We start from the raw sequence: 15865 nt of genomic DNA, 5'->3' as shown, positions 1-15865 counted from the left end.
TAATTTATAACTCTATTTGATTTTGAGAACATAATATCATTTAAGTTTATTGCAGTGTGGCTATCTGCTTCCCACTTTTGTGCTTTTAAATTATACACACTAGCTATCAATCTAAATAGGACTGAAAGGATTAGTTATTTTTTTCTAATTTAGATAAGTCTGTCTTCAATGCATTAATCTAATTAGATTTGTCACTAAATTATGAAATTCAGAAATAATTTGATCTTGTTCAAAATTGTGCTAGTGTTTTATAAAAAGAATATAAATGCCTAATTTCTTTATGCTCTCTTTTTATGGAGTTGCAATATATTAAGCTAAGAATTAATTATTTTTTAATTATGTTGTTATTTAAGCTCTAAATAAGCTTCTACTTAATACCTACTGTACATTCATCCAGTTATTTTCTTTTGTAGGATTTTAAAAATGAAGTTGATCCTCATATGATAGAAGTTGAAGCTTTAAATAGATCAGCTCAAGAATTAATGGAACGCACATCATCTGATCAAGCTGTCACAATTCGTGAACCATTAAGGGACATAAACAAACGTTGGGATGATTTACTGAAGAATATTGTTGATAGACAGGTAACTGGTATTTCTTTACCCTTATCTTATCAAAATTGTAATGAATTTTCCTTGCTACATACTTTTTCATTATAGAATAACAAGCAAAATTATTATTATTATTATTATTTACAGAAAAGCCACCAGCTTAAAATTCATAAAATCTGGTAGAAATACTCAGCGACTTAAACTTTAACATCAAAATTAATAGCTCATTCTTGTTGTTAGTTATTTTTAACATTTAAAAAATAAGCTTGCATTTCAATATTATAACACTACAGTTTATAATTTTGTTCCTCTGCCATATTTTAGTTTACGTTTATGCTATTACATCATAAATTATTTTTTTTATATTTATAGCAATACGAACGAAATATTTCTCTGTGTGTGATTATGTGTGCGTATAGTTTTAAAGTTCTCCTGTTAACTACAGCATTATTTAACTATAAGTGTAAGGCATGTATTAAACGTAGACAATTTTTATGAGGTGAAAGTCACTAATAATAATTAAGAGATGCTAATTTTTTCCATCTGACTAAACAGTTTTTAAATATTCTTTGTAGTTAGTAAAAAAAAATTATAGCAGATGACAAAGGCAGATATCGCTAGGAATATTATAACTCTATTGTAAAAATAATCCATTCATTCATGGACACTATACTATGAATTGTAAAAAAGTGATAAAAAATTAGTTAACAAAGATCAAATAAATGTGGAAAACCTTATATTTACATCTTCATTCTATTAGCTGGGAATAATTTTAAGAAAACCTATTAAAGGCATTTTGATTGTCTTTACCCGTTAGTTGTATTTTCTTATATCTAGAAGATTACAAAAATGTATCACCTGAAAATGATCCTGTTTATTTAAAAAATGAAATTTTAAACCTGCCTAATGTCAAAAATTATCAAAATGTCTAATTATTATTATTACATTTAATCGATACAGCATTAGAAGCATATGTCCGGCCACATAATCTAATGCAAACGTGCTACTGCTAGAGATTTTCCCTACCCAAAAACTTAACCAAATATGCATCTTAGGAGAAAAAAAATTTATTCCGTTTATTAATTTATTTTTTAAAAGAGGTTGTAATGCTAAATCGGTTAAATGTATGTAAAATAGCAAAAAATTTTGCTGAAATATCTATTAAATGTAGGCAAATAATTTGAAGTGAAAGAGACTAGTCATTTTCTTTATTGCATATTGAAAAATATTTTTGAGTTGGACTTGAAAATTAAACAACGACTACATTATTAAAGAAATACTGTTAATTTCCAGTGTATGTCCACGAATTTTCTGTTAAAACTTGAAAATCATCACTGTGTATAATCTGCCAAAATTATTTTCTGGGCATCAGACATTGCAAAGTCAGATATAAAAGTGTCAGGGAACCATTTACGCGGGATGCAAAAAATTCATGCATGTGAATTTAAAGTTGTGACCGAGAACCATATTAGTGAAATATAATTACCCTCAAAAAGTACGCGAATCAGATTCATGTTTAAATCTCCAAACTTGCATATGCAATTTTTTCACAACTAGCGTGAATGGCCCTTAAATATTATTGGGTGTCTGCTCGTCCATTTTCCTACTGATGCTCATTGGCTCGTATATGACATAGATTCTGCTAGTTCTGAAAAATCACAGTATCAAGTATAGACTTTAAAATTTGGTGTTGAAGGAATCACCGTATAATTCATGGATTACATGTTGGTGCATGTAATACTTAATAGTTTTTTCCAACTTCTTTAGAGTTGACTTCTGGGGAATATGCGTCATCACCAATAATCCATAAGAAATTATGGTCCTTGTCATATGCAGCCATTAATAAAGTCTGAAAGAAATAAATATTAAAAAATTAACTAAATGAAATTCATGTCAAAAATTAATTCTTGTGTTTTTTGATGAATTTTTAGATCCGTATCTAAAAAGAGAGGTACTAGGTATTAAGGGATTAACATATCTTAAATTTGAAACTTTCTTTTTTTGTAAATTTACATAGATCAATTTGAAAAGAATGTTGATTGTTTGACTTTTCCATTAAAGTAATATATTCATTTACGTTTAATCATATATATTTAACAAAACTAATATTTCTTAATGTAGCAAGAAATGGAGAAAGTGTTATTAAGGCTTGGCCAATTTCAACATGCATTAGAAGAGCATATTATTTGGATAACAAAAACAGAAAAGACTCTTGATGAATTGAAACCTGTTCTTGGTGATCCACAAGTCATTGAAGTTGTACTTGCTAAACATAAGGTAAAACATTTATTAAGTGTGTACTTAAAGGTTTTACCTGCAATTACTTTAAACATTTAATTATTCTTCTATTTATTTTATCTTCAAGATTTCCTTTTATTTTCATGATGTAACTTTGATAATTTTGCATCATTAAACATTTAGAATTCTTTTCCACAGTCTTCTTTTAAAACTTTTTTTACTTTCTGTTGAAACCTTTGTAATGTTATTTTAGGTGATTGCAAACGACATTCAAGCTCACCAATCAAGTATAGATGCTATTCTCCAAGCTGGCAGAGAATTTGTTGATACTGATCGTAGCAGTGAAGATGCAAAATACACACATAATAAATTGCAAGATTTAAAAACACGGTGGCAAAATCTGCAAGATAAATCAACAGATCGATATAGGGAACTTGAAGAAGCATTAAAAGAGGTATTTTTGTCAAGTTTCTGTAGTTTTTTATTTGATTACTTTTAACCCACTGATGGTTCTGCACGTAAAAAGTCATACTTTAACCTGCAGCCTTACATGTTAGTAGATAGGGAAATAGTGTATTGGGGAAAAAATTTTACCAATTTCACCCATTTGCTTAACTGCCAGTGGGTTAAAAAAATCATGAAAGTATAAAGTAAATAAATTTCTTATGTTGATTTTAAAACCATTAGCAATTGATAAATAATTTTATTCTTGATTAATTTTGGAATTTTATGTCAGATTTTTAAATAATTGAATATTTTTTAGATTTGGAAATTTAGATACTTATGAACAATAATCCAATTTTCATTTTTATGGAATATTTTTTCCTTCCTTGAAGTGTTTGATTTTTAATTAAAATGTAATTTATCCTAAACTAACTTTAGTTATTGAGTATAGAACATTGAAATATGATTTTTAATTTAAAAAGTAGTTGGTAACAAGTATACTCGAAGTTTTGCTTTGAAACTCTTAATTATGTTTTTTTTTCTTCATTAGGCTCAAAAATTCCATCAGGATATTCAAGACATGCTCATGTGGTTAAATGAAACGGATGGCCACTTAGTGACATCAAAACCCGTTGGGGGATTACCAGAAACTGCTAAGGAACAACTTAACCGGTTCATGGTATGTTTCAAAAACTTTATTTTTTATTTTTGTGTATTTTGAAAATAATTTTTCTTAGCTATTGTAGATATAAACTATGCTATACATTGTCTTTGGCATAAAACTTACTAAGTCTATAAAAATGGTTTTTAAAAAAAATCATTTTAAATTGTATCTTTAATATATTTCCTTCTTTATTTTTTATTTCAAATTGAAATGACATGCAAGCCCTGCTCTTAGCTAAATAATTTCAGCATAAATTTTTTATTTTCAAATATCTCTCACTTATAATCATCAACTAAGTGTGCAGCATGTAAGCCGATGATGTAATATTCGAGTGAAATTATCAAGCATAGCCTATTAAGGAAGAGAAACAGAAGCCTCGTGTTTCCAGGAAATCAAACAACTAGTAAGAAATGAGAATGTATGTGTGTTATAAAGTAGCATCAATTAATAAATGCTGCCCTTTTCAGCTATGTATTGCTTAAAAGAAATTTAATTGAATTCAAGGATATCAAGTAAAAATGGGTTTCTCAACCCAAGTAGTAGGGAAAAAATGTTTATGTTCTTTAGTCTTGACATTCATACTTTGTTTTAATGTAAATTTTGTTTAAATTGCATGCATTTTTTAAATTTTTTTTTCATTATAGGATTTATACAATGAACTTGAAACAAATCGATATAAGATAGAAAGTCTTTTGGAACAAGGAGAAAATTATACCAAAAAATCTGGTGAAAATTGTACCAAAAACTTACAGCACAGCCTTAAAACTTTGAAACAAAGATGGGATAGCATATTAAATAAAGCTAATGATCGAAAGGTATTTTGACATTTATCATTAAGTATTTATTTCAGTTAAAAATCTGTTTCTCTTTGAAGTTTTTCTATTTTAAATTTATCTAATTTTCAGATCAAATTAGAAATTGCTCTTAGAGAAGCAACTGAATTTCATGAAGCATTACAAGCATTTGTTGAGTGGTTAACCAGCTCTGAAAAGTATTTGTGTTCTTTGAAACCAGTCAGCAGGCATATGAAATCTGTGTTGGAACAAATTGAGGAACACCGAGTAATAAACATTCATTACTTTGAAAATGTTTTAAATATTCTTTCTATTGTAGTCATAGGATAATTACTTGGCAGATTATATAATATATTTTTCATTTTTCTTAACAGATAAAAAAAATTACTTTTTGCTGTGCAATTTTATGTTTAAAATGTGAGCTGTGGTAGCCCAATAGTTAGAGAATTGAATTTAGATCCAGGAGGGCTGGGGTTCTGTCCACAGCTCTGCTAAGACCCACCGAATAAATGTAATATACGTCTCATATAATCTATGGCATCAAAAGTCCTGTGGTCAGTCGCCGATCGGTATCATGCGTACAGAAATCTGAAAATTTCCTTCCTATTCAAATCTATGTCCAAATTTTGGGAGTGGCCTCATGAATGAATGGTACTACCATCTATCTAGGGATTTTGAGCTAGGGCATACTTTCACCCTTATGGTGCTCTCTTGTCAAACAAATGGTACACCTTCCTGACTTAATTCGCAAGGAGCATAGCTGGCTAGCTTTGGCTTGTCCAAATATCATCAGAAACAACAACAGTGCTTAGAATGTTTATTTCAGTTCTGAGAAAAACCTTTTTAATGAGCCTTACTTCCTTAAAAAAATTTATATGGTTTAGAAAACATAATTACCAGATAATCAAACACTTATCTATGATCACACTATTAGATTATATACCAAATCTGAAAAAGAGTTTTTGTTTAAAATTATTTTATTTTTTTAAATAAACACTATAAATGAGTACCGTAATTTCGCGGAGATATGCGGCACCTGTGAAATTTGACTAAAAAGAAAAAGTTTTTCACCAGATATTCCACACAAAATTTTACTAAGTGATCGATCGCGAATTTAACGCATCTGTTTAAATAAGAAGTTATATACAAAATAAATTATTAAATATTTAAAAAAAATTATGAAATTTACAATAAATTAATCTATGCAATCTTACTTAAAATCAGTATTTATGTAGTTCGTTAATTTTCGTCATAACTTTTCAAATGTACATGAAATTATACAGTGTACAATTGTGCTCAACTCAAATGCAACGCAACTTCTAATTCATTACGTTAATAAATACTAATTTAAAATACTCAAATTATATGTAAACCAAAGGATTAAGAATCTAAATGTAATTAAAATGATCTTACTAGGCACAAGATTGTCCCATATAGAACAATCGAGATCGCATCATGTTGCTTTTCTGTAATTTGATTTAAAATACCTAAATATTATTAAATTAAATGATTAAACAGCTAAAAATCTTTGCAATAATTCAATAAAATATTAATAATTACATAAATCTTGTTAAATAAAAAAATTTCTGCACAAAACAATCATGAACAATTCCCGTTTCTTTTACTAATTTTAAATTTCTAAAATTTTTACCTATCAAATGATAAGCAGCTAAAAGCCTTTAAAATAATTTTTAAAAGATAGATATAAAAAATAAACAAATAATCTTGTTTTGTGCAAAATTTAGAAAATAAAATAGTTGCGAGTACATTAATTCTTTTATGATTAAAATGAGCAAATATTCTCATTTTGCTTAAAATTAAAGCTTAAAGAAATTGCAACCACTTTAGTTCTTTTATAATTGATTTATAATATCCCAGTTATAAATAAATAAAATGATTAAGCAGCTAAAAAATTGTTAAAATTAATGTTAAATACAGGTGAAATAAAGCAGTTCACCCTTTCTTTTTTTATCCACATGCTTATCATGGAGCATGATTTTACTCGAACGTTCTGAAATCGTATATTTTCAAGGCTCAGATACAAGTAAAAATAATTAAGTAGAATAGTAAATACAAGTAAAAATTATGAAGTTGACCTTCAACTAAAAGTGGGGATAAACTTGACCTTCAAGATAGATTATTTCAGTAATTCACCCCATTAATTTGTTTTAGAGAATGACTTGCATATTTTACTTTCACTTTTTTTTCTTCACACCTGCAGCAGCAGAAAGAGTGAAGGGGAACCATGCTCTCGTCGATTCTTGTAAGAGACTATTCGCATGGTGATTACGGGCAGGGAATTCGTTGATAGCTTTTTTGGTTGAAAGGGAGAGCATATGTTGTGCTATTGTTACATAAAAATTTAACAATAGTGCAGCATATGCTCTCCCTTTCAACCAAGTGCCAGAATTAACAATGCAGATGAAAAATAGTTTGCAAGAGCAAACTGTTTTTCATCTGCATTGTTAATTTTTTAAATTATTATGTTATTGATTCTAAATTATAAGAATAGATTGCTGCAGAAGTTAAAAAAGTGAACAGTAACAATGACATTTTGGAGAATCAATTCAACAAAATAGAATTTTCAAGCTCAAGTAATAAAATAATAGAACATATAGGCCACCCCATTAGATAAGCCGTACTTACCAAAACTTAATGTTTTAAATCATGTATGCTGCAGCATATTTTTGTGAAATTACAATAGTAGAATTAAAGAATTTATAATGAAGATTCCTGCACTAGTTTCAACTGCATTTAAACTTTTTATTTCACTTTATGATATTATTTCAGTTATTTAACTAAACGATAAGTTGCATGTATGTTTTAAATTTTTGCACATTTAAAGCATTAGATGTTTTTCTTTAAAAAATAGCTCTATACTAAGTTATGTATAACATCTGCTTTATTTTTCAGAATTTCCAAAAAGATCTTAGTTCTCATCGAGAAGTAATGCTCAATCTCGATAAGAAAGGCACTCATCTTAAATATTTCAGTCAAAAGCAAGATGTGATACTCATTAAAAACTTGTTAATAAGCGTTCAGCATAGATGGGAGAAAGTAGTTTCCAAAGCAGCTGAAAGAACTAGAGCTTTAGATCATGGCTATAAGGAATCTAAGGAGGTAATCAATTAAATATATTTTTCCATATTTAATTTAGATTATTGCTATTTGAATTATATTGTTTACTTATTTTAGATGGGAGACTTTTTTTTGTTGCTATTTGAGTTAAATACATTAATTTTTTTGGGGTCAAAAGATCCATGTAAAAGTACTTTTTAAATATCGAATAAAAAGTTTAAAAAAAGTTTTGATTTGAAGCATTTTATTCTGAAAAAGTTAAAATGAGATTGAAATAGATTATTTTTCAAAATGATATTAATGGTGAATAATTACCTCATCAAAAATGTTTTAAGCACATAAGATGTCTCTTAAGAGATTTATGTTATATAAATCCATAAAAGAAATGAAATTGGTCAATTTTTACCCAAATAGTTGAGATGGCTAAGGTGCCATTATAAATTTGTGGGTATTATTTACTGCATGGTAAATGCAGAGAAAAAAAATGTTGGAGATATATGGCATATTGTAAATACATGTCTAAAAATAGGCACCACAAGACAGTAGCAATAAGTAAACTGAGATGCACACTTTTATTTGAAACCAAATGATAGGCACTACTAGACTTGATGGGTTTTGTATAATTATTGGCAAAATAGAAAAAAGAGTCAATTTTAAATGCAAAATTTTTTATTAAATATGTATATTTTTTATGAAAACATAATTGGCAATTTATTTGAAAACAACATCTTTCAATAATATTTCAATTTTACTTTTTCTTTTTCATTCATCATTCATTTAATTTTTGTTTAATTTTATTTAGATTTAAATATCTCCCAAATAGAATACAATGAATTGAAATAGAGTTTAGACAAAGAATCGCAAATTTGAAAAGAAAAAAAATTAAGTTCAAGAATGTCCTCCTCATACCTCGGATTGAACAGAAATCTGTCTTCCAAACTCTCTTGGAGCAAGGAAATAGGTTTGAAAGGGACTAGTGATGAACATGAACCATCAATCATTGTAAAGATGAACAATAGTGTTTTCAAAATTTTAATTATTAATGTATTTAATTCTTTCGGATTCAAATTTAGAAAAATAAATTTGAATTCTTGTTTTAATCATTGTTCTTCAAATATCTGTTCTTTTCATAGTAAAAAAGCTATATTTTCATTTTTTTTTAATTCAGTATCACCGATGTTTTTCAGTGATAACTCATGGTTTTTTTAAGCAAATAGAAGAAGGGGCAAGAGGCGGCAATTACCATCTAGAGGATCTGTTAAAAGCAATATCTGCTATGAACAATCTATAAAAGTTTTTTTAAATAAAAAGTTTTTTTAAATTTGATTAAATCTTAATTATGCAAAAAAAAAAGAGTTATGCAGTAAAAATTCATAACAAATGGTGACATTTATGTGTCTGTAGTTAGATAAAAAATGCTGCAAACTTGACCAAATTTATTTAAGTAACTTGGTTGAAGCAAGACACGTTGGTGTAGAAAAAAGCAAAACTAAGAGAAGATTTTCTTTAATACTGATGTAAATTTTTTTTCCGATTAACAGAATGCTAGACAGAAATATGCTAATGATGCTTAAATAATGTTTTAAAAATGCTTAATTTCATTGTTAAACTTTCATCTTTTACATGGATAAGTATTTTATTTTCAGTTTCATGATTCATACACAGCATTATCTGCTTGGTTAGATGAGACTGAAAAATTATTAGATTCCACAACTCCTATTGGGAATGATCCAGTTAAAATAAAGAAGCTTTTAGCTAAGCACAAAGACTTTCAAAGAACTTTAGGATCTAAACAAGTTACTTATGATGCTACTATGAAATGTGGAAGAATGCTAAAAGATAAGTGTCCTAAACAGGATGTACAACTTCTGCAGAACATGATGGATGAATTAAAAACTCGCTGGAATAAAATTTGTTCAAAATCAGTCGACAGGTAACTACAAATTTTCTGCTTACTTTCTTTTAATCAGGGCTGATTGTGCTCCGGAAAAAATCCGGATTTCCGGATTTTTCGCTAACAGTGATCCGGAAGTTTCCGGAGATCGAAGGTCCAGACGTTTCAAAAAATCATTGATCACAGAAGTTTCTGGAAATCAAATTTTCAAAAGTGGAACTTAAAAACACAATTTATTTTGTTTGTAAGGGAGAGCCAGATACATTTTTTATCAGTAAATAGTTATAATCATAAACTCAAGAAAGTAAGACATATTTGTAAGTTTTAATTACTTCTCCTAGAAAAACCTAGTTTAAATTTTTTTCAATTGAAATTTTTTTTTTTTAAACTCGGGAAATTTTCCGGAATTTTGACTTGGGCTCACAATCACCCCTGTTTTAATACAATACTTTTTCCATGGTTGAAATGAAATTTTTCAATAATTTCATTTAGTTTGCTATTTTCCTATTTTGACATCAAAATATTTAATTTGCCAAATTTTACAATTTTTCAGACTTAATATATGTATTTAAAAAATATCCTCTTTTCTCATCTCAAGTAAAATCATTGTTATTAATGATTTTAAGGTATTGATTTTATTAATGATTTATTATTTTTAATTGGGGGGAACTAATTCTATGTGAACTAATTGTATGTGTTTCTTTTTATGTGAAAATTTAAATTGCATAATCTTCTAAAACAAATTACAAGACGATTACAAGATTTTCAAAAATATATGCACAAATTAATACAAATATTATATTAAAACAATATATTAAAACATAATATATCAAAACTGTTTAGGCATGACAACTTTTTCAAAATTTTGAGTTTGCAATAGATAAGTAAGAAATAAAGAACTGGAAAAAGCTCATAAGGCATGTGCACATTTAAGAAAATGTTTCATTTATTTTACATTAACAAAAAGTTAGTTAATTGTACATAAAACATATTTTTAAATTCTAGGCAGCGCAAATTGGAAGAAGCTTTACTTTTCTCTGGTCAATTTAAAGATGCAGTATTAGCATTAATGGATTGGATTGATAAAACGATTTCAGCATTATCAGTATCAAAGCCTTATCATGGTGATCTTGATACTGTTACCTCATTAATTGAACAGCACAAGGTAAGGTTACAGTGGAATGCATTAATATATTTTTATATACACATGTATTTCTGTATAAATTTTGCAAAATTTAAATTAATGACATATATTTTCTAATTACGTCAGATATATTTTTTGACCACCTACTTGCATTTCTTTTCCTTCTGATGTATTTGCTATTTTATTTTTACCTGACATATGCTTAACACATAGTTCATCAGAAAATTATTCTACTTTCATATTTTCTAAGCAATTTATTAATATTTTGTTAATCTAGGTAAATAGTAAAATCTGGTAATTCATTTGATAATTGGTAAGGCTCGTCCTGAAAATACTGGCTTAATATTTTTTTGTTTTTATTAGTTTTTTGTAATTTCATAAAGTGCTTTGTGCATTATCAGTTATTAATTGTTTTTGTTTAATCCTCTATTTAGGAACTAAAAGTATTAAGTAAAAATTTATTAACTGTAATTTTTCTAAAAAAAATTTTGCCATTTCATTTGTTTGATTTTTGATACACCTTATATATATTTTTACATGTAATTTAAATTATTTACCTTCTATATTTTCTTTATTTTTTTAAAATAATATTTAGTCATTTGAAGAAGAGTTCAAAAATAAAGGCTTAAATTTGGAATCTGTGTGCAAAACAGCTGTCACTCTGAAAAACCAAGCAAGCTCATCTGATGTTGAAACAATAACTGCCCAAGTAGAAGAGCTAAATAAAAAATGGAAAATTATTACTGATCTAAATGAGAAGAAGAAGTCTCAGTTAAAGGATGCTCTTCAATTGGTAACATTAATATCTATTAATAATAACCTATTAACTTTGCTCTTATCAGGTTGATAAAGAAGTTTCTTCACAATTTAAATTTTACTAAAAAGAAGACAGAAAAGTAAATTGGATTGACTTAATCTAATTTCTGTTTAAAAATGTTAGAGGAACACCTGACATTGTAAAAACATATCTGATTTTATTTAAAAGATGCTTAGTTGCATTTTCTTCAAATAATTAAAATGTTCAATAAAAACAATGATTTAATGGCATAAGTATTAATTTAAAAAAACTTAACTTAACATCTATTATAATCAAACAAGCTTTAAAATAATTTGAAACAAATTGTTTTAATTTTTATTTTAATTATTAATTTCACTAAAATATGTTTTGAGCTTATAGTATAGGCAACTAATGTTTATCTAGTTTAATTATTTTTCTTTAAACATGATAGAAGCCTAGAAAGAGTTCCAAATGAAGCTTTTACAATTCCTAATATTTTTTAAACGTCAAATATTATTAATAATCTCGCTACTATTATAATAATACCCATAGAAATTTATTATTTACAACAATATAGTATTAAATTCAATAACTCAGTTTTCAACATCTTGAACATATATACTTCTAAAAGGAAAGTCTTTCCTTTTCTCTATTATTATTATTTTTGCAAGAAATCTAATTCATTCATAAATTGAATCTTGCTTTCTGATTTGTAAGAAAACTTCTGTTTCAGAACCAGTTTAGGAGGAACCTATCTGGAGGGAAACAATATAATTTTCCTTCCTCGTTTAATCAGTAAATACTATATCTCATTCAAAAAGAAAAAATTTTATTAAAATTGCTGAAGAAGTTAAAATTATAGTTAGTTATAGAATTTAACATTGAAACTATTTTTTTTTTTTTTCAAATTTTCTTCCATTTTTAAAATAAAATATTTTGTATATGTTTCCAAGAGTTTAATTTCATTTTGAACAGTATTTGCACTGTCAGTTATTTAGCATAATAATTTACTTGATACCACTGGCAATTTTATTTATTTCAACTATTACAATATATTGTTAAAACTGCATTTATTATTTCATTATTTTCTTTAATTTTATTTTACATTACCTTTAAATTCTTAAATTAAACCACAGGCTGAAGAGTTATACAAACTTGTGCACATGCTACTTGAATGGTTATCAGATGCTGAGATGAAACTGAGATTTTTCGGTTCCCTGCCTGAAGATGAAGAATCTAGCAAAAAGCAAATTCAAGATCATGAAATATTTATGGCTGAACTAGAAAGACAGGAAGTAACAAAAAATAAGACCATAGCACTTGCTCAAGATATTCTAAAAAAATGTCATCCTGATGGAATATCAGTAATACGCCACTGGATTACTATTATACAATCCAGATGGGATGAAGTAAGATTTATGATTTTCTACATGTTTGTTTTTTATTTTGTTTACCTTCAAAGCTTTTAATTCTGATTATAATTAAATCTTATTTTTTAATTATAATATAATCTTCTTATTTTTTATTGTCTATTAAACAAATGCTAAAATTAATTTTTATTATACTTTTAGCGAGACATAATTCTATAGATAATAATAAGTGATAATATACATATGGCAATGCATAAATATAAATCTAGTTAATTATCATTGTCTCATTATGAACAATTGATATATTACTCACACTACCAGGAAGCTAATTACACATTATTTCTGAATGTATTTTTTATTTACTAGACAACATTTCATATATGCTGCAGATTTAAGTTTGCCTCCTGCTCCAGATTTTTAATTTGATGTATAATAGTAATAGTATTTTTTTATTACATTATGTTATCATTAATTTGTTATTACTTCTCAAAAATAAAACAAGCTTGCATTTAAAAACATAATTATTCTTTTTGTCATACTTTCATTTACACTTACTTTTTTCTGATTTAGTTAGATATATTCTTCTTGTTATTTTTTTAGATATCTTCTTGGGCCAAACAAAGAGATCAAAGACTAAGAGATCATTTATTATCTTTAAGAGATATAAGTGATTTGTTGGAGGAGCTATTTGCCTGGTTGAACAATGCTGAGGCTACTTTAACTGCACTTGAAGCTGAACCACTTCCTGATGATCTGCCAACTTTAGATAGACTTATTGAAGAACATCAGGTAAATTCTTGAGAATTTGTGATTTATAGGATTTATATTTTTTAATTTATTACTTGTTTTAAATTATGGATGGTTTCTATTTTATAAAATGAAGAGAAATTGTTAAATGAATCAAATTTGACTTGTCAAATTATTTAGTTTAATTTTAAAAAAATTCAGTTTTGACAATATTTTTATAGTTTAAATTTTTCAGTTTTAAACTTTTACAAGGTTCTTTAAAAATATGTTATAGTTGTAAAACGATCTGAACTGCTGTATACCTGTCACAGATCTGTTGATTAGAAGGCCCACTACACTACAAAAATAGTACATGACTGGCAAAAATAATAGGTGTTTCTAGTAAAAAAAAGCAGCAAATTTTTCATAAAGAAATACCCACAACCTAATATTTTTTACTTAGTGGCTTAGCTTTTCATATCCTGGTAGTGAAGTTAAAAATTATGGTTTAGTATTTTATAAATTTTGAATATAAAATTTAAGCACAAATATCTACTACAGATATATTACTGTAAATCACTGTTCAAACAAAATGTTATGTGTTAATGAATTTTTTTTTTAAATAAAAAGGATGTATGCCTAAAGTAAATATAGATAATGTTATCTAAAGAGTGTTTAAAATCGTGAAAGCATTGTAAATCAAAGGAAAAAAACAAGAATAAATTGATTTAATATTGTAATATATATTTTTCCAGCATTATATTTCAGAGCATTTTATTACTTCAAGCATTTTACTTCCAAAACGTTTCATTACTTCATTACAAAATAAAATCATGTCATTGTTTATGTAATAATTCAGTTCGAATTCTGATTTGAAAAGTGAATGCATATAATTCTTTTATTTATGTATTTTTTCAATAGCTTTTCATGGCTGATATGTCCAAGAAACAACCTGACATTGAAAAAATTTCTAAAACATTTTCTTCTAAACGTCATCAAAGTAAAAACTTGGGTTCCCCTCAAATTAAAGAAAAAGTAAAAGAAAAACTTCCTCGCTCTGGAACACCTACTGGTGTCAAAACATCAACACCTTTGTAAGTAAACACTTTCTTCTACATAAATGCTTGTATTCTTTCACTTAATTTAATTTCATTTTAAAGCAAGGACTACTGGGTGGAATATCTACAGTGGACTAATAAAAATTGCTATTTCTATTATACCATAGAGGGCAGAGCAACACTACCATTTTTAGCATTTTCTATTTTGGTGTTTGACCTGTTAATCCACAGGGGTACATTTTGTGCCAGTCTGATAAATATTCTTTGGCCATTTTGATTTTTCCCAACATGTATTATAATAAATAAAATTAAATTTATTTGGAAACCCAATGTCAAGCTATTGCAAATATAAGTTGTTATATTTAAAAGATGCTGCAATCGATAAGAATAAAAGTCTCAAAAAGGAAAGTTATTTTTGCAGGAATAAAAATTTGTGCTTTTCAGAGTTTACATTTTTTTAACTATTATAATGTGTTATTTTTGTGCACATATTATTTAAAAAAAAATTATTATTGTACTTTTATTACATAACTTCTTAATATCTAGAGCTAATAATTTAACCATATTATTACTTAGGCGAAGTCAATTTGATTCCGATGTGAAGCATCCAAGAGCTAAACAATTGCTAGAGAAATGGAGAATAGTTTGGCTTCTTGCAATGGAGAGGCAAAGGAGGCTTCAAGATAAATACAATTACCTTATGGAGGTATTGTCCATGATTTTTTTGGCATGTAGTTTGAATTCATTTAGAATATTTTATGAATTCTATATAAAAATTCTATAGTTCTATGATAAATATAAATTACATTAGCATGTTATTGTTGATAAGAAATTATAATTCATTATAATAATTTAAAATTTTTCTGATTTAATTACTGTTTACCTTTTTAATTGCTATTTTTCTACAATTTTTGTTTGTTTCTTCACTACACGCATCTCATTTGTCACCATAATACATACCTATATGCATAATATATTCCTATACACCATAATACATACATATGGATACAATGGACCCATGGCTGTTTATTTACCACTGCCTAGTGAATTTTGAACAAAAACATTTTTTGATTTTCATGATAAAAAAAATGCTAGTTGCTTCTCTTTAAAAAAATATGAAATAAAA

General features: G+C 26.9%; 1 protein-coding gene across 9 annotated transcripts in view; it reads left to right on the top strand.

The window, feature by feature from the left end:
• LOC107443336 (dystonin) overlaps positions 1-15865 on the top strand; it is a 289005-nt gene that overhangs the window by 258878 nt on the left and 14262 nt on the right. For all 9 annotated transcript variants that reach the window (XM_043041044.2, XM_043041042.2, XM_043041041.2 and 6 more), the window contains 14 exons: positions 414-584; positions 2673-2828; positions 3043-3243; positions 3784-3912; positions 4542-4712; positions 4803-4958; positions 7605-7811; positions 9416-9702; positions 10669-10828; positions 11403-11600; positions 12722-12994; positions 13556-13744; positions 14603-14775; positions 15316-15445. In XM_043041044.2, the coding sequence (XP_042896978.1) occupies positions 414-584; positions 2673-2828; positions 3043-3243; positions 3784-3912; positions 4542-4712; positions 4803-4958; positions 7605-7811; positions 9416-9702; positions 10669-10828; positions 11403-11600; positions 12722-12994; positions 13556-13744; positions 14603-14775; positions 15316-15445 (2601 nt within the window). The remainder of the gene's footprint in view (positions 1-413; positions 585-2672; positions 2829-3042; positions 3244-3783; positions 3913-4541; positions 4713-4802; positions 4959-7604; positions 7812-9415; positions 9703-10668; positions 10829-11402; positions 11601-12721; positions 12995-13555; positions 13745-14602; positions 14776-15315; positions 15446-15865) is intronic.

The sequence above is a fragment of the Parasteatoda tepidariorum genome, chromosome X2 (assembly GCF_043381705.1).
Source record: "Parasteatoda tepidariorum isolate YZ-2023 chromosome X2, CAS_Ptep_4.0, whole genome shotgun sequence".
Taxonomy (NCBI): Eukaryota; Metazoa; Arthropoda; class Arachnida; order Araneae; family Theridiidae; genus Parasteatoda; species Parasteatoda tepidariorum.
Note: the sequence above shows the minus strand (reverse complement) of the source record. Positions and strands in the feature narration are given on the sequence as shown.